Below are 19,936 nucleotides of genomic sequence, written 5' to 3' on the forward strand. Positions count from 1 at the left end.
TTAAAAGTAAAAAAAATTAAAAGAATAAAAAGGTGGAATATATTTCATCTAAACTTTAATGCCACAAAGTGGAGTATATACCCACTTTTGTATGGGATGTTGGTACATGGATGGCGTGTGAGAAAATGTACTTAAAACCTCTGAATTCCTAAATTAGGAAATCAGAAAGAAATGGAAACACATTTTTTATTTAAATTGAATACAGCTCATGTGGTCACGTGATTGCACTTTGTCCTTTACACATCATATAAGATTCCTACATGAATTAAGTAGCTGACACGTGGAAGCGAATTTCTTCTTTGTAATGAGCTGGACATTTTATGGTTCCCACTAATAAACAAGAAAATACAAATTAAAACAATAATTTTTTGCTTCCGTACTTCAAATATTTTGTGATTATACTAAATTTTGTGTTGAAATGTTAGTATTCCATATGACTCTACTATAGTTGAGTTATACTTTTTATTTCTCTCTTTCTTTTCCGTAGTTTTACTATAGCCGATTCATTTATTTATAGTGTATGCCAAAACTAATTTGGGGTATATGTGGTACGATTACATCGTCGAACCACAAATTGACACTTTCAATAAAAAATAACAGAAAATCAGAAGGTGGTTTGGAATAAGATTCAAAACCATCAGTTTCGATTCAATATTGGAAACGTCTCAAACCTCGGCGGACCAATTCCGATTACACCTTACATGGAGCTAAAACCGACTACAACAACACCAGATGAAAATTAAAAAACAAAATGAAGAACAACATGGCGTGGATTGTTTGATAGTGGTTTTTTGTCTTAGATGCGTTTGGAGAATGACACCAAAATGTGACAACAACTTTTAATTATAAAATTAGCATAAATTTTGAAAAATAGCATGTATGAGCACATAGACAAAAGCTAAGAAAAATCATTTATAACTTCACTTCACTACATTAGTACTACTTCTCAAATTAAAGTTTATTATTTTAGAAAGTTTATTTTTAATAACTGCTGTATATATGCCGGTGCAATTTCGGTATCCATTCATGGATATAAGACATTACTAGTATTTTTTATTACATACATGATACATCTATATTTAATATTCACACAGACAATTGACAAATGTAAATTTTAGAGAAGCAGAATCTTATGGGAAAAAGAAGGATTCTTTTTAATGGGTGTTGAAGGAAATCGGTAACGCCGCAAAAATAGCTGTTTTCTAGAATCTAAATTTTGGAGAGTGGGGGTTGAATTTTATAAAATGTCAACCATGAGTATAAATAAATAGTAGGAGTACTATATTTAAATCAATAAAATTCTTTGGTACATACATCGTCATCAAGCCAGTTCGCTAAAAAAGGAACCCAATTCTAGAAATTCTTGTTTTACACGTATATATATGTAATAAAATAATAATTGATTATTTTTTTGAAAATTTCTTACAACTCAAGTATGTGATTAGTGGAGAATACTCGCATACCTTTAAGAATAAAGTGGATCCGTGCACTATGAATTTCTATTTTTACCGACATGTGTTTTTTTATCTCATTATCTTAACTTTTAAATTATGAATTACTCTTTCCGTAGTCGAGTCAAAATTTTTGGATATGAAAATTAAGAAATTGTATTGAAAAGTAAGAGGGAATAATAAAATAAGAAATGTAATTAAAGAGATAGTAAGGAATGTGATGGAAAAAAATAAAAGTGATGGAATGTTTTGTTTTTTTAAAAAAAGAAATGACTCAACTTAGTTGTGATAGTACAAAAGAATACGCCAAATTTAGTTGGGATTGATGAAGTACAACTTTCTAACTTAATTACACTTTATCCAAACTCAAAATTAATTAAGGGTTGTAGAAGCGTATTGTTTGGATTGGCTTATCATGTTGTTGATTCTATTTTGAGTGCTTTGCATTAAGTTATTGAATATCAATAATCAATTTCGAGTTTCAACATCGGTTGGATGCCAAAATCTCGAGTTTAGACCGCAGATCATTAGCTATGATTCAAAAATTTAGATATCCTTGAAACCTTTAAAGAGTTGGATATAGTTTGCAACAAGTTCGAAAAATGTTACATGCGTGTGAGCTATAATACAACTCTATTGGAGAAATGCATCAAATCTTTGGAAAAAAATAAATTTAACTCAGTTTTTTCACATAGGATGACATGATATAAAATACAGTATGATTTGGGATTGTATAAATTTATAAAGAAATAACTATTTATAAAATCATAATGAATGGGTTAGTTGGTAGTTAATGCAATGATGTTTGGCACGGTTTCTTTGTCAAATTTCATTGGATTCAGAAAAAATAAAAAAATAAAAAAAATTATTCATTGGATTCAGCTTTTCATTAGATTGAAGAATGAAACTAACATGTTTTAGAAAAGATTGATGCGATATTACTCTCAGAAGCACTTCAACAGCCAATGTTTTATCATTGTTTTTATTTGTTGTTGTGTCCAAGCAAAAATTTCAATTCTAGCCGTCAATATTATTTTATTGTATAATTTTATCGGGAAAATTATTTGGTTATAATTATAATTGGTGGAATATAATGCCTTCACATAAAGTGTCGAGTGACTTTTACAAGAATATGTAAAAGCTTCGACGTGATGTATTATTGGAGTTTCGATACATGAATGAATTGATTTTGAAAGACTAATTATTTGATGTGAGAAACCCAAGATAAATGATAATAGTCCAAATAAAAACAATTGGTTAACAAAATCATTCTATGTTTAAGAATAAATAGCTACTCCTTCTCGGTCCGCCATTAAATAGTACATATAGTTATACTTAGATTTCATTTTAGTATTTATAGTAAATAACATTTGTTTACTGATTTCACTTATATTTTATCATGAAATTAATATACTTATAAAATATGATTGATATTCCATTAATTGTTTTTTTTTCTATATTTTGAAATCCATATCAAATTAAAATGGGATATTTCAATTAATATTAACAATCACATTGCCGTGAAATTATGAGGTTTCCACTTTGATTGTGTGTGGGAGTGTGGTGTGATGTGATGAAACACACACTCACACACTTTGAGGAGACCAAGACATGAAATTGGAATGATCTAAGGTCACTTTTGTCTCGTGGGATATCACCATTCCCTTCGCATTTCACAATTATTATTGTCTTTTTTTGATCGAGATAAGACGTCACTCCCAATTTTATCAATTCCTATAATAATTGGAACCAGACAAAACTTTGTTTTCTCACTATATTGGAAGTTTGGATCTACAACAATTATATTGCAACAACATAAATTTCTTGGAAATTTTAAAAAAATAAACAAAGTTCTTGTTTGTGAGGTGAAAACAACACATTATGCTCCCACTTTTCTAGAACTTCCTATGCACAAATTTGCTTAAATTCGGTTCTTCAATCTCAAATATTTTTTAGGACCGTTACTTCATTACTATGACGGGTTTGAAGTTGCAAAATCGATTTCCTTCTCTCCGTCCAATAAAATAATTGAAAGTTGGGGCGATTCACTTATGTAGGCCACATAATATTGAATTAAATTCAACGAATACAAAAATGAAGAAAATAATTAAACCTAACCATCTCACACATGATCTCAAATTCCATCTATGGAATGAAAGATAGAGAAAAAACAATTATAAATCCATAACCATTATAGGCCATTTCATATTTTCCCTATTTGTTTAGGTCTATAAAAAACAAAATTTATGTTAATTAATGGAGTATCTTATAAAGAACATAAGAGTCCACAATTGTGTTCAAGATCTAAGTTTAGATATCGAGTTTGATGTAATTTACCATAAACATAGAAATGTGCTCGATAATAGTTCTATCACAAAATTTCGTTTGCACATGTGCGAGCACCAACGATGCGCTTGCGGATACCTCGTCTTTTGAGTCACGAAGTTTCCACAAGATTCGCAACGAAGATTGCAAGTGGCTATTCTCGCTAGTTAAGAATTTAAAGGGTAAACTTCGCTTGGCGAGTACAAATAGTACTGCTCGCAGAATTGTGGTCGTTAAAACCTGTATTTTTTTTTAGTGTGTATAATATTCTTAGTGATTGTTTGTACATTGTTGACATTTGGAACTTACATTAAACCCTGGCCTCACTCATCTGCAAAAGGACCAGATGAATCGGGACACTACATTTTTGTGTTGTGACAACATCAAGATGAAGTTAGTGTTGAAATAAACAAACAAATTAAAACTATGGGACCAAGAAAAGAAGAAGGCAAGGGTATAATGAAATAGTGGTGGTGGAGGTTGCCAACCATCAAACAAAGGAATCACTATCTTGTTACACCTATTTTATAATGGATCTTTATTACAAGAGGACAATTTGTGTGGTTCCACCCTACTTTTTATGGAGAAGGACCTTGAAATTGATATTTTTGTTTGTCCTTTTATTACTACCTAATAATAGAGCCTATTTGATCAAGAATGTAGTTGAAATATCCCAATTATCAAATGGACATAACTCCCTTTTTTGTTTATATATACTCACTTAGTGTGGGTAGTAGCTTCCATATGCTTACTTATTTTACATGTTTAAAATGATTAATAACTAAAACATTAATTATTCAGATATAAATTCTTAATTACATATAGTATTATTATTTACAGAATATTCTTTTCTTCCAAGAATATTCATATTAGTGTGCAAATCAATGACTGGTCCACACTACACTGTTGAATACAGTAAAAGGTTGATTCACTTTCACATATAACCTTGAGGCTATGATTAGACAATCTTCAACTCATTTTCTACTCCAAAGAGAGATCACAGAAAAATTAATAGTGGAGACATCTACAAAAAAGTTTGTCCAGCAAGTTTCATAGATGGCATATGCTTGAATCCTTAGTTGGTCTTTGCCATTTCTAGGTGCTGCAAAAATACAAGATTTATCAGTAAGTAAAAGGGTTGAGAAACAAAATTGAACTCAATGTGATCACCTTAGCCATGATCTCCTTCCTCTGCATCTCGTCACTGGTTGGAAGGCCCATTTTTCTCTGTCGTTGGTCGAACTGAAAAGGCGAATTTCGAAATGGGATACACTCAAATAAGAGAAGCGAAAAGAACACACACGGGATAATGGTCCATCAAAACACAACCAAAGCATAAAGCAAAGACACACAACTTTCCCTCCATTTGATTTGAAAAGAAGCATTGATGAGAAGCTCTCTTCTCATTGTCTAGATTCGAACTCCATTCAAAAAGTGCTCTAGATTTATGGTTTAGATTCTATTGATCAGTAGACTAGAGTGCAATAGATGCATTTAAATTATATCAAAGCGGAGATGACTAATCAGGTGAAGAAACAGGCCTTTGTAAAGACGCAAGCACCAAAGCGAATTAGATATATACCATTACGGAGAAAGGGATCATCAAGGGTATTGCTCGAGTCTTACCATCACTTTGTCCACAGTTGAACGTGTCTCCGGATCCAAATCAGCTATAAAGCTAGGTTCTGGTTCTGCCTTCCTAGTATCAATCTCCGGCTCACCCTTAACCACATACTTCCACCATTCCTTCCCATCTTGTTTAGTCAAGACAATGGAGAGAAATTTTCGGTCCTCTGAACGATTGAAAGATAAATTTAGCATTCACCAGATACAATAAAACAACATTTTACATCTAATTGCATGGTTCGATAAATGTACCTAAACTCCAAAAACAGTCATCAACCTTGACAGAATTAAAAAGTTCACCCTGAAGATGAAAATCACTTACTGAGAACTCGAATAACACTGACAAAGGCAAAAAGTATCGTATATAATGGAAATGGCAGAGGAACTGTGAGTACGAATTAAGACCAAAAGAGAGCTATGCACACTTACATCAATAACTGGAGGCTGACCCTTAACCCCAACTTTCAGATGGTTCTTCTTGATTTCACAAACAATAAGACTCGGCTTTGTTCCAGGTGGCACATGAACATAAACGTTAACCTCTTGAAGAGATTGGCCCCAAGAGTATGTATCCATGTCGAGGCCGTTTGACTTGTTAGGAGCTGCTTGGAGACAAAGTAGCAGATTAGCATTTAAAACATATTCACTCAACAATGCTATAGTCATCAGAGTATCATAACAGTGCCATTTCGAAGCCAATTTCAGGTGCCCAAAATAGAAGTGTATGGGATATATTTATCCAGTTACTAAAGCCACCACCCAAGCAAATCCAAAATTAGCAATAAACTCAAAACCAACTGGTAATACACTGTTCTACTTCAGTTTGACGTATAACAATGTCAAGTAGCACAATCATATGGCAAGAATTTAATCACACAAAATAACGCACAACCCTTTTCAATCCAATTGAATTCTCAGAAATATAAAATCCCCAAACTCATAATTCTATAAACTCTACATATAACAAGAAAAGAATTTCACACTAAATGGAACTAAAACACATAAAAGGAGGGAACAATAATGAAGTACACCTCGAGGCCCATTCGCCTCTTCTTCAGGTTTAGTTCCTGCCTCCTTCACCTTCAAAGCCTCTTCCTTCTTCCTCAATGCAGCCTTCTTCTCTGATTCCTTCCTTTTCTTCTCCTCTGCTTCCATATCGAGGTCGTTTAACTTGTTAGGAGCTGCTTGGAGACAAAGTAGCAGTTAAACATATTCGCTCAACAATATTATAGTCCTAAGAATATCATAACAGTATTCAGGCTCCCAAACAGAAAAGCGTGTACATTTTTGGGATCATTGCTAAACAAACATGACTTTTGTCCTAATCTACAAATCAGACAACTTCTATACAATGTTATTTACCAATTTTATCGATAAGGGAAACTTTTGCTTGCAACAATGTTATTTTACCAGTGAACTCACGTCGTTGTAACAATGAAACATCATGTCTGCTGAATTTGATGGAAACTGAAACTGAAACCAATTTATTCATAGAGCAAAACTTGTGATTTACTCGCCAATCATCCCTATACTTGTCTAGATTTAGAAATCAAGACACTATAGAGGCAACTGACCCTAAATTCAGCTTATCTAGCATCACAAATAGCATATTTTCTGGCCTTGCGTTGGTACAAATTTAATGACACCAGTGGCTAAAATCCGCACCTCATACAAAATAAAAAACCGAGAGACCTCGAAACAAAACTCCGACCTACTCGTTCAGATATAAAGAAACACATAACTGTCAATCAAGATTCAATGAAATAATGTAGTACAAAGCATCAAAGGAAAGTATCCAAGATTAGCAATAAACTCAAAACCAACTTGCAACACAAAATCCTACAAGATGAGTGGACCATATAACAACATTAAGTAGCATGATCATAACTGCAAGAAATCTGATTACACAAAATTATACACAATCCAATTGAATTCTCAGAAATATGAAAGCCCCAAACTCATAATTCTACAATAAATGCAAGAAAAAACACAAAAAAGGAAAGAAATATACCCTTAGCCTGTTGTTCAGGTTTAGTTTGGTTGAGCTGCACAGCAGCATTCTTCCGTGATTCCTCCATTCTACTCCTGATCATTTTGAACACCGCACTGACATCCGAATTACTCTTGAACAGGTCGCTCTCCCTCGCGACGAACTCAAACACCTTCTGAAGAAACACCAGTGGTTCAGAGCGGTCGAGGACGGCGCTGAATGGCTTCTTGTGGTCTTGTTCTTCTACGTAATCGGAGTGAACCGCCATTGACAAACAGATTGAGCAGCTGGGCTTTAGAGATTTTCTTGATCGATGCACCTCTCCCTCTTCCAAAACTTTTTAATTCCATCAATTATTAATAAAAAATCTTTGAACGTATGGTAAACGAGAAATCACATAAGTTTCTATCCATTAAAAATGACCAAATAAGATTATAAATTATATCATGAAATTGTAAATGGAAATGAAGTGTTGTTTTGTCATGGACTGTTATGACTCAAGTGAATCGTTATAGAAGGGCTCAATCGACCCAGTGAACTAGAGGTGGCCAAACCAAACCGGACCGCTGGCTAACCACCGGTTTTCAACCGGCAGTTCGGAACCGGAACCGGAACCGGACGCCGGTTCCGGTTCCGGTTCGAAATCCGGTTACACGGTTATCACGGTTCGGTTACGGTTCCAAAAATAAGCAATCGGAACCGACGGTTAACCGCCGGTTAACCGGAATATGTAGCCGTTCGCCGATAGGTTCGTAGGGTTGTAGGTGTAGGTCGGAAAAAGTACGGTTAACCGCCGGTTTTGTGTCGGAAACCGGCGGTTTGTGTCAGAAAACCGGCGGTTTATGACACAAAACCGCCGGTTCCCGACGGTTCAGGGGTAGGGTTCAGGCGTAGGGTTTAGGGTTGCGGCTTAGGGCCTGAAAAGGTGTCGGAAACCGCGGTTTTCTGGTCGAAACCGGCGGTTTTCTGACCCAAACCGGCGGTTTTCGACCGTTTTCAAATTTTGATTTTTTTTTTTTTTTAAATATCAGATTTCGCCCCCATTTTTATCTATAAATACCCCCTTCTTCATCACTTCTACTCACCTCATTCTTGTGTTAACAAGGATTTCTCTCTCAATCTCCAATTCTCTATTCTCTACCTCATTCTCTCAATTTGCTCTCTACTTGTTTACCTAAGTTGTTCATCAATTTTCATAATTTGCTCTTTATATTTGTTACAACTTGTTCAACTACATTACTATAAAAAAAATATGTCTTCTTCTCGTGGTGGTGGTGACCGTGATCGACGGGGCAAAGGAATTGCCGAAGATCAATCTACCCGTCCGAAAAAATCACGACGACCTACTCGTCGAGAAATTTTGGAAGAGGTTTCCCATGCTGAGGCTGTTCTCTTACAAGTAAGTTATAAAATATTTTGCATATTATTTTTTTATACATAATTTAATAAGTTTGAATTCATGATTTTTCTATGTTCATCTTCTAAATTCTAATTCGTACATATACTACTATTTGTAGATGGAAGAAGATCGTCGTGCAGCTGCAGCCATTGCACTAGCCCAATTGGGTGGTCATGGCGCGGTTGGCGCCGAATCCGATGCTGATAATTACATCTCGGTCGATGATTATGATATTGATGACGTTAATGTTAATCTGAACGATGATAATAAGGACAGTGACGGTGACCACGAAAATGAGGAAATGCCCCCCCCCCCCTTCACAAGACGGCCGCGGAGAAAAATCTAAATATAAATCTGATATATATGTGAAACATTTCAAAAAGGTCCCAATAGTTTCTACCGTTAATGAAGTGCCGATATTTTTTATGGCATATTGTAACTACTGCACCAAAAAATACAAATTCAAGAAGTCCAGGGGATATGGCTCTCTCATCCGTCACATGCAGACGATTCATCCCGAACTATATGGGCATAGCGCTAGCCAAACCCAACTCAACTTCCAAAGTGCGAGTGCCCATGGCTCCGCCTCCGGTTCGTCTCAAACAGGTACGCCGTCCTCCACTCTTTTAAGATATGATCATAAGCATGCTACTGATGTTATGGCTAAATTTGCTGCCATGCATCATCTTCCTTTTAATATTTATGATAATCAAGATTACGAAGATTCGATGAAAGAGTGTTATAATTTGAACGCAAAAAGACTACCTAGAACTAGTATTCAACGATCTACCAAAAATCAATTTTATGAAATGAAAAAAGATTTATCACAATATTTGAGTAACTTGGGACACAAAGTGAATATTTGCTCTGATGTATGGACTAATGCTTTCCAAAAACATGCATACATGGGAATTACGTTCACTTTATGGACAATAGTTGGTCTTTGAACAAACGTTTAATTGCTTTTAGAGATTTTCCTACACCACACACTGCAAATGCAATTGCTTTTTTAATTATTCAAGTTTTGAATGAATATCAATTATGCAATAAGGTGTTTTCTGTTGCTTTTGATAATGCAACCGCTAATACTGCAAGTATTAGCGACTTGATTGATGCGTGTTCTCCGATTATTGATGGTAAGTATTTTCATCAAAGATGTGTATGTCATATTTTGAACTTATGTGTACAAGATGCGCTTTCTTTATGGCAAAAGCATGTTGATCCTATTAGAAATGCAGTTAGAGCGATCCATTTCAAGCTTGGCAAGGCTTGGAAAAAATATTGCCGTAACAGGAACATCAGGTATACAACTTTTATAATGGATGTGTCTACTAGATGGAACTCTACATATGATTGCCTCAATTCTACTTTGGAGCATAAAGATGCTTTGTGCGATTTTTTTAGAACTAATCCCTATGGTGATATAGTTCTTACGCCTAATTGTTGGGACCAAAGCATGAGTTTATGTCAATTGTTCAAGGCTTTCAAATGTGCGACCGTTGAATTATCGGGTGTTTACTATTGCACATCTGTTCGTGTGTTAGAGCATTGCATGTATATAGCACTTGGTTTTAAAACATGCATGAAAAATGCTAGATCTCGTGAGTTAATGTGTGTTTTATTTTATATGATTGAAAAATGGTTGAAGTATTTTAGTGAAATTCCAACTGTGTTTTTAATTGCTAAGTGCTTAGATCCGAAATGGAAATTAGCTGGCACAACTAAAATCTTAGATTTCTATTATCAAAATTTGCGTTCTATTGATCTTAGTCCACTTCAAAATTTGCCTTTTAATGATAATGAAACCTCGAGAGTTTTTGAACTAACCATTCCCGATAGATCACTTGTTCAAGCTCAATTTGAAAGTAGCTTGCGTAATCTCTTTGCCGAATATGAAGAAAAGTATAACCGTACCCACCAAATTCGTCAACGTACACAACATGCTCCTCAACAGCAGCAATATGGTGGTTTTGGTTTTGCTTATGATGCTTAATCACAATTAGCCGACTTATACGGCTACGGCACAGGCTCAAGCTCAAGGCACACCTCAATGGGATCGGTAAGCGAGTTAGATTTTTATTTGGAAGCACGCCACCATACTTTTAGTGATGCAGGTCCTACACCCGCCCAAATCGACGTCCTAGAGTGGTGGGGAACACACGAGAAAGATTATCCCATACTTGCGTCAATGGCTAAGGAGATCTTTGCAGTCCCGGCTTCCACCGTAGCCGTCGAGTCCGCTTTCAGTGTTGGAGCATGTGTCTTGGACGTGAGAAGAAGCAAACTCTCCGCGAGAAATATGGAAGCTGTGATGTTACTTGATGATTGGGGAAAAGCTGCAAAGAGAGCGCAAGAACCAGATTGGGATGCTCGTGAAGAGAGTGAGGAAACCTTCACTGACACCGAGGATGAAGGTGAAGAATGAAGGCCAACCGCCGTCAACCGTCAACCAACAAGGTAAGCAAGGTAAGAGAACTACATGGACTTTGATTCCTCAATGCAATTGAGCATTAAGGATACGTAGGCACCTCAACTTAAATTTTAAATTTAAGTTGAGCTCAAGTCCTTTTCCTTTTATTTCTTTTTTTTTCCTAATTGTTTCAACTTTACTTTTAATATGTTTTTTGTAAATTGTAATTTTTGTATTTAAATTTTAAATTCAAGTGTATAGTTGTATTGTTGTATTTTTTAACTTGTAAGTTGTAAGTTGTAACTTGTAATTGTATTGTAGAAATTTACATTCAAAGTTTCAAATCAATAAAATTGCAATTCTTTATCGTTATCATTTATCGTTATCAATTATCTTCGGATTTTACTATAGAATTTAAAAGTTATAAATATAAAAAAATTAAAAAAAAATTAAAAATTAAAAATTCGAACCGGAACCGGTGAAAAACCGGCGGTTATAAACCGGAACCGGAACCGGCGGTAACCGGCGGTTAAACCGGAACCGGACAACCGGTATCCGGGCCGGTTACGGTTCCACCAAATGCCGAACCGGAACCGGCGGTTTTCGAACCGTGGCCACATCTACAGTGCACTATTTGGGACTTCAATCATGGGAGCCTAAATAACATGTTCGGAGACCTAACTGTCTTATGCAGCTGAATTGGAAAATAACATGTTCGGAAACCGACCCACCACTACACGAACACGCCCAACTCTCTACCCTATTTTTAAATCTTGTTGTTACTCAGTCCCTTCATTTTTAGTTTTTGGATCCGCCATCACCAGTGCAAAGTAGATCTTTGGTCAATGCCGATGGAATCTGAGGGTCCAATTTGGAATCCAGTTGATATTAAGAAATTTGCTAATTCTCACTTGTTCATGATTATTTTACACCCAACTCTTATAAAATAAATGAAAGGTCATTAATTATTTATTAATTCGGGCGCAAGTTGAAAAGCATAATTTGTCTCTTTCCTTTTCTATGCTTCTTTGTTAATACTGTATATCTTTCGAATCAACATTCTCCTCAGTTTCTTAACTAGTCATTAACTAGTCAATCAACTAGTCTATTAAATAGTGTTTGAGCATCAACCTGCATTACTACTTTATGTATATTTATTAAAAATAACCTTTAATTATAAGCAGTCAACGTGACTTCCCTATCAACTCTCATTTTCGATATATTTAGTTTTATCCAAACCCAATATTTAATCGTTCATCACCAGCTTGTATCTAATACTTGAATGCATCAAATATGACATTTTGTAAAATAAATTGCACCTTCCGAGCATGGAGCTCTATAATAAACAATTGGAAACATTAATTTTTTGCAACGCAGCTACGAAATTTCTTAATTGTGATTATTAAATTCCAATCAGTAATTTAATTAAATTTCGGTGAGCACTACAAGTTCTTGCCTAAATTTAATTTAAATATATTCATATAGATAGATTTTATTGTGATAAATGCTTTTGAATACTCATACTCATAAAGTCATATCCCAACTGTTAAAAAATTGAAAAATAAAAACAGCAAATAAATAAAATATCCTATAAATTACTACCTCCGTCCCCCAAAATTTGCTACACTTTAACCCGACACGGGTTTTAAGAAATGTGATGGAAAGTGAGTTGAAAAAGTTGGTAGGATGTGGGTCCTACTTTTAAAGTATTAGTTTTATAATAAAATATGAGGAGGAATGAGTTAGTGGAATATGAGGTCCACTACCAAAAATGGTAAAAGTGAAGTGTATCAAATTTTCAGGGACGGACCAAAATAGCAAATTGTATCAAATTTTCAGGGACGGAGGTAGTATTTTTTTGGGTACCAATTGACTTGTGTTCTTGTTCTTGATCCAAACCTCAATGAATTTATTAATTTCTGCAACTTGTCACATGAAGCTTCCTAGCAAGTGGTCTCATTGTATATGCATAAATACTTTGTAATAAATGAGACTTGATTACATAAAGAGATTCCTTGGTCATCTTTCAGTTTTGATAAGAGGTTTTTATTTGATTCTTGTAGTAATTTGCAACAAACAATGGTTCCCGACAAGGAAAACTTTGCCCTCTCCGGCCCAACATTTCCAACCACAGTTGATTGGTAAGACGTCTCTCCTCTCTCTATTTTGACTTTCTTGACTTTTAGTCTCGAGCAAATATTAATTACTTAGTATCTTAACAGGAACAATTCGAATCACAAGAGATCGGTAGCTGCAAGCCTAATCCAAGGCGTCTACGTGTTAGAAAGCGACCGACGGAATGGCCGCGGAGGCGGCCCTCTCGCCCTGGCTCCGCCGTGGTGGAAGAGTTTCGGCTTTGAACTGCACCGGGTGTTGACCAACGACCAAGGCCAGTACTTCGCCGCCGTCTACGAGTTCAACTCCCCATACAACGTAGGCCAACACCCACCACAATACGTTGTCGCGTTCTGTTACGACCTCAACAACCTCGCCTACTGCATCTGCTGCAGAGACGAGCCCAGCTGCAGAGACGAGTCCAGAGACGAGCCCAGCTGCAGAGACGAGTCCAGCTTCCTCGTCAACTGAGGAGACGGTAGAGGAGAATGGAGGCGAGGAGAAGATATCAGGGGAAGACGTGTTAGCAGAGGAGAGTGTAGCGACCAGGACGCTGAGGCCGCGGGAGCAAATCAGGCGACCGGATCGATATCAAAACTTCGTCGCCAAGTAGGCGCCGAAGTATGGAGAGCAGTAGAATTAGGAGTTAATTAAATTAAGTATTTTGTTTTACTTGCTTATTGTTATTTTATTTTAATTTTGAACTTAATTGAGTCGAGCGTTTTATAAGCTCCGTCGGGTTTTCTTTGTTGGTTCTTTCCCGATGAATAGGACTAGGTCGAACCAACCCTAGGGTCTTAGATATATAAATAGGGCTATTCATTAATTCCGTAATTCAATTAATGAAGTAATATTTTGCCCATATAAACTTGCGCAATACACAAACGCAAAACCTCCACGCTGCCGACGGAATTCTCTTCCGCGCCAGCCTCCTCTGTTTTGTTTCAGCCGCCGATCCCAAGCTTAGGGACGCCGGATTCGTGTGTTGTTGGTTTCGTGACAGGAATTCTTCGTTAAGAGAAACGTTATCATAACACGTTCCGTGGCAAGATCGCCAAATTCAACGATGGCAGGCTCGGCAAGGTGGAGGATCTTGTGACCACCTTAAATTGTATGATCAAGAATTTCAAGGCCAACACAAACTTCCAGATTGGTCTGGAAGCTTCTGCTGATGTCATCTCCAGGGTGGACAAACACCCTGGAAATGTCTGGCTAGTGGGACATTCCATTGGAGCGTCCCTAACTTTACTAATAGGAAGGAACATGGTGAAGAGCCACTCGGCCCATCTCGAGACCTACCTCTTCAACCCCCCTTTTGCCTCGCTCCCGATCGAGTCGATCCAGAGCGAGAGGCTAAAGCAAGGGTTGAGGCTGGTTAGCACTGTCGTCACTGCTAGCCTGGCTGTGGCCACCAAGGTGGCCACAGGGCCCAAGACCCAGGACGACAAGGCATTTACTATGCTCTCATCATGGGTCCCACATCTTTTTATCAGCTCGTCTGACATGATATGCTCAGAATATGCTGGATATTTCGAACACAGGGAAAATATGGAGGCGATCGGGGCGAGGAAGATTGGGAGGATGGCTACGAAGCACTCGATCCGAAGCATGGTGTCGAGTTCTCTGGGGAAGATGGATTCGGAGCCAGTGCATCTTCTTCCATCGGCGTTTCTGACGATCAACACCGGCGCACTGCCGAATTTCAAGGAGGCTCATGGGATTCATCAATGGTGGAACCCGAATTCGGAGTTGAAATACAAATCCTACAGTTACAATTAAAGTGATGCTACTTTGGTTAATGGTTTAAGTTCAATATCTTATTAGGGTGCATGAATTTGCTTTTATGTAATGGTCATTTATCACCTTCTACAGTTCTACCTCGTTTGCTTTAGTGTAATCAAGTCATATAAAATGTTATTTAAGGTGTTTCATTAATGAACATCGCATTTGTTCTCTTTGATTAAAATGATAATAGAGATAATTAATGTATCATGCACAAAATATACTAAAGAGAATTTAAATATTTCATATCTGTAATTGTTGGCAATTGAAACTAAAAATATAACATATAACTGTCCCACATCGGTGTAAAGAGAAAACTGAAACTAGTATATAAGTCTCATGGGCCCTCCTCCTATTAACCAATTGGTTTTAGGATGGAACCCATGGATTTCTATCATGGTATCGGAGCGGGTCACCGATCATGGGTCAAATTTAATCGACCCAGCAGATATCTGGGCCGAAACCAAAAATGACTCGATCCAAAGCCAGTATATCTCGGACTTAAAAATTTGGGCCAAGTGGTCCAACCGATCGAAAAAAATTGGGCCGATTGTCCAATCGATTAGAAAAAAGTCCAACCCCTCCAAAAAATTTGGGCCAAGTGGTCCAACCGATCCAAAAAAATTGGGCCGATTGTCCAATCGATTAGAAAAAAGTCCAACCCCTCCAAGGTTCACCTTGAAGGGTTTGAGGGAGGATGTTGGCAATTGAAACTAAAAATATAACATATAACCGTCCCACATCGGTGTAAAGAGAAAACTGAAACTAGTATATAAATCTCATGGGCCCTCCTCCTATTAACCAATTGGTTTTAGGATGGAACCCATGGATTTCTATCAGGAATTACACAAAATAATGCACAACCCTTTTCAATCCAATTGAGCTATGTGGCGGAAATGGTAACTTTGTTGATATATATATTGAGGTAATATATTGTGAAATGATACCCATAGGCCAATAGTAAAAATACGTTAATTTGTTTGTATGTAGGGGTATTAAATATAATTGTTACTATATTTTTACAAAGTTAGATAAATGTATTGACTCAACTTATTTTAAATACAAATATATTCGCAAATGTACGAGGCTATTGTAGCACATAACAAGCAAGAGTATCGTATCTACATAGGGTACGGGCAGCGCTGAATGGCTTCTTGTGGTCTTGTTCTTCTGCGTAATGGGAGTGAACCACAATTGATTAAGCGGCTGCGCAAAACAGGAGCTTTGGGGTTTTGATAAGTTGGGTTTTAGAGATTTTCTTGATCGATAATTCGAAAGAAACGTAGTGAAGGATGAGTTTTTCAACTATACTACCACAACTCCATTTATATGAAAAACACTACAATAATAAAATACTCGTATAAATAGAGATATTAATGCGTTTCATAATTTGGCTATTTCAGGTTTTAGATAATGTCTCGGTGTTCCACGTAAGATTAAATTTGGGTTCAAAGTTTTTATTCCGTGGGATTTATTCTCCATTAATAATATTTTAATTTTTTTTTATATTTCTCTTACTTATCAAATGTGTATTAAGATCCGTGCCCAATTAAAATGATTATGGATAGGTTCGAGATCTCAACTAATTGTCGCTCTTTAGTACAAAAGGTATGTGACACTCTTCAAGATTTTGACTCAATCGTGGTTCAGCATGTGCATAGAGAAGGTAACTTTGCAGCAGATTTTTTTGTCTCATTTTGCTTATAGCTTTTTTAGAGGAGTTCATGTTTTAGATACTCCGCCTTGGAGTTACGTAGTTGGTTGATCCATGATAGCATAGGTGTTTCTTACATCCGTTAATCATGTTAGTTTCAGGCGCTTTGCCTTCTTTTCTTTACCAAAAAAAAAAATGATATGAGTATGTAAAGTTAAAACTTGGGATATTGGTCCTAATATCATGAAACTTTATATAAAGTTAAAACTTGGGATATTGGTCCTAATATCATGAAACTTTAGGGTTCATGAAGTTAAGTTTTTCCCACGAACTTTCCACTTGACAAATAATATCTGAAACTTTACCCGAGTTTGTTATTTTTCATCAGTTAAAAAATGTTGGTTGTATTAATGGATTTTAGAACAATTTTGGAAGGTATGATTCAAGAAAAACTATCTTCAAAGAATGAAAATTTTGAAGCGCTTGAAGTTTTGTTGAGAAATTATGAAAAAAACCCGCATCATGGTATTCTTTGCCAATTTTTTTCACCGGTGGTAAATAACAAACTCAGATAAAGTTCGTGATATTATTTGTCAAGTTAAAAGTTCGTGGGAAAAACTTAACTTTTTGAAAATTCCACGATATTAGAGGCTAATATCCCTTAAAAGTTTAGAATAGTTTTCAAACTTTTAACTTATGTAAACGTAGTGTGGAACTTAATTGTAATTTTCTCTCATTAACTTAATTCGATAATTATTATCGTGGTGCCCAAATCAAACTCGACTCTTCTGGTTCAACTTTTGTGTATGAGTAGAATCTTTGAATGTAAGGTAAACGAGAAACCACATGAATTTCTATCCATAAAAAATGAACAAATAAGACTGTGAACTATATCAATGAAATTTTATGTGGAACATGAAGTATAGTCAGGAACTATATGACTTAAGTGAATCGTTATGGAATGGCTCAATCGACCCAGTGAACTATTTGGGTCTTCATGGGAGCATCACTATTGATTTGTGCGCAAAGTGCTGACGGATTGGGGCCAGAGGCAGAGAGCCTACATGTCTTATGGAGTTGAGCCGGAAAATAACATGTTCGAAAATCGACCCACCAGTACTACATGAACACGCCCTATTTTTAAATCTTGTTGTCACTTGGTCTTTCTATTTTTAGTTCTTGGATCCGCTACCAGTCTACCACCAGTTCAAAGTACTCCCTTCGTCTGTTATTAGGAGTCTCGGTTCACTATTTTACGACATAGTCTAAAAAATAAATATTTTTTCATTCACATTTTATTATAAAATTAATACATAGAAATGAGTTTCATATTTCACTATATTTTTCCACCCATTTTCCATTGCATTTTTTAAACAAATCGTGTATCGAACTCAAATGAGATTCCTAATGACAAATAGGAGATGGTAGATCTTCGGTCAATGCCAACGGAATCTGGAGACCCAATTTAGAATCCAGTTGATATAAAGAATTTTGCTCACTCTCACTTTTCCTTGATTGTTTTACATCCAACTCTTATAAAATGAATTAAAGGTTATTAATTATTTATTAATTTGGGCGTAGGTTGAAAAGCATAATTTGTCTCTTTCTTGATGGAGAACATACAACTCGTTTATTGATATAGTCTAAAATAAATATTTTTTCCCTTTTGTTTGCTTCTTTGTTAAACTATATTTCGAATCGACCTTCTCGGCTTCTCCTCAGTATCTTATACTAGTAGTAAGTATAATTGACTAGTCATTTTGGATGCTCAATTTTTTTTCACAAGGGAATTGTCAAATCTAGGTTTTATTTTTAATTTTTTCTTTTATATATGTTGAGGGAAAATAATTGGGTTGTTTCATTCATCGATGTACGCAATTAAAATCAAGACCTATTTATGATTACGAACCATTTGATTCATAATAATAATTGTTTCTGAACCATCTGCCAAGGAACTAATTAAAGTCACATTATGGTTGTGGTGAAGTTTCTTGCTCCCTTTCTTACTGTTTTGGTTTTTGCTTTGTTTTGAATAAAAAAAAAAGTCACATTATGGTTTGTCCACATAAAATTTTTAATTTTTTTTTTATATTTAATTAGTACTCCTAGTTAATAAAATTAATTTTAAGATAAACAATTAAATAGTGTTAGAGCATCATGCTAGCATTACTAATTTATGTATATTTATTAAAAATAATTTTTATGAGCAGCTTATCCAAATAAATCTAAATTTTATACCATGAACGTGACTTCACTATCAACTCTCATTTTCTATTCAATAAACCTAATTTAGATATAGCTTATCCAAACCCAATATTTAATCGTTCATCACCAGCTTGTACATTTTATATCGATCTAATACTTGAATGCATTAAATATGACATTTTTGTAAAATAAATTGCACCTTGCGAGCATGGAGCTCTATACTAAAACAATGGGAAAAATTAATTTTATGAACGCAGCTCCCAATTTCTTAATTGTGATTATTAACTTCTAATCAATCATTCATATATACATTTTAATTAAATTTCGATGAGTACTAGTACAAGGTATTGCCTAAATTTAATATCAATATATTCATATAGATATGTTTGTTGTGTTGTCTCATTCTGGACACATTGGACCATTTTAATTTGATAAATGCTTGTACTTGTGAATACTCATATGGTCATTTCCCAACGTAACTGTCAGTAAAATAAAAATAATATCAACAAATACTCCTTTCGTTCCCAACTTAATTGTCACTCTTTTCTATTTTATCCCAACTTAATTGTCACACTTTAATTTTTATCGTAAATGGTAAGTAGGTCCACATTCCAGTAACTCACTCTATTCACATTTGATTATAAAACTAATATAAAAAAAATGGATCTCACATTCTACTAACTTTTTCAACCAACTTTTCTTTACATTTTTTAGAAACCGTGTTTATTTCAAGAGTGACAATTAAGTTAGCACGGATAGAACATTTGATAGAGAAATATATTCTACGGATTAAATTTGTTGGACCCATTAGCGTCAGTGAATTTATTTATGCAACTTGTCACATGAATTTCCCAACAAGTGGTCTCTTTGTATAGTACTCCTAATAAATGTGACTTGATTTTATAAAGAGAGTCGTTGATCATCTTTCAGTTTGATACGAGGTTTTGGTTTGATTCTTGTAGTAATTTGCTAACAAACA

At 35.5% G+C, this 19,936-nt stretch overlaps 2 protein-coding genes across 3 annotated transcripts; one reads left to right on the forward strand and one right to left on the reverse strand.

Moving 5' to 3' along the window:
- Positions 1–4,582: 4,582 nt before the first annotated feature.
- Positions 4,583–7,798, reverse strand: LOC125199355 (protein BOBBER 1-like). 2 transcript variants are annotated; one of them, XM_048097398.1, is made up of 7 exons: positions 7,414–7,798; positions 6,434–6,547; positions 5,832–6,004; positions 5,655–5,703; positions 5,403–5,569; positions 4,947–5,018; positions 4,583–4,878 (listed from the first exon to the last, which is right to left on the reverse strand). In XM_048097398.1, exons 1-7 carry the CDS (start codon positions 7,658–7,660, stop codon positions 4,852–4,854), a joined length of 849 nt encoding a protein of 282 aa, XP_047953355.1. In that variant the 5' UTR covers positions 7,661–7,798; the 3' UTR covers positions 4,583–4,851. The 2 variants fall into 2 exon arrangements, with proteins under 2 accessions (XP_047953355.1, XP_047953354.1); XM_048097397.1 differs by having other exon boundaries at positions 6,434–6,583.
- A 5,419-nt stretch (positions 7,799–13,217) lies between these two features.
- LOC125199360 (GDSL esterase/lipase At4g10955-like) lies at positions 13,218–15,095 on the forward strand. The gene is made up of 3 exons (XM_048097402.1): positions 13,218–13,342; positions 13,424–13,784; positions 14,367–15,095. The coding sequence occupies exons 1-3, from the start codon at positions 13,281–13,283 to the stop codon at positions 15,093–15,095; spliced, it is 1,152 nt and encodes a 383-aa protein (XP_047953359.1). The 5' UTR covers positions 13,218–13,280.
- The last annotated feature ends 4,841 nt before the right edge of the window (positions 15,096–19,936 follow it).

This window comes from Salvia hispanica, unplaced genomic scaffold (genome assembly GCF_023119035.1).
Source record: "Salvia hispanica cultivar TCC Black 2014 unplaced genomic scaffold, UniMelb_Shisp_WGS_1.0 HiC_scaffold_479, whole genome shotgun sequence".
NCBI lineage: Eukaryota > Viridiplantae > Streptophyta > Magnoliopsida > Lamiales > Lamiaceae > Salvia > Salvia hispanica.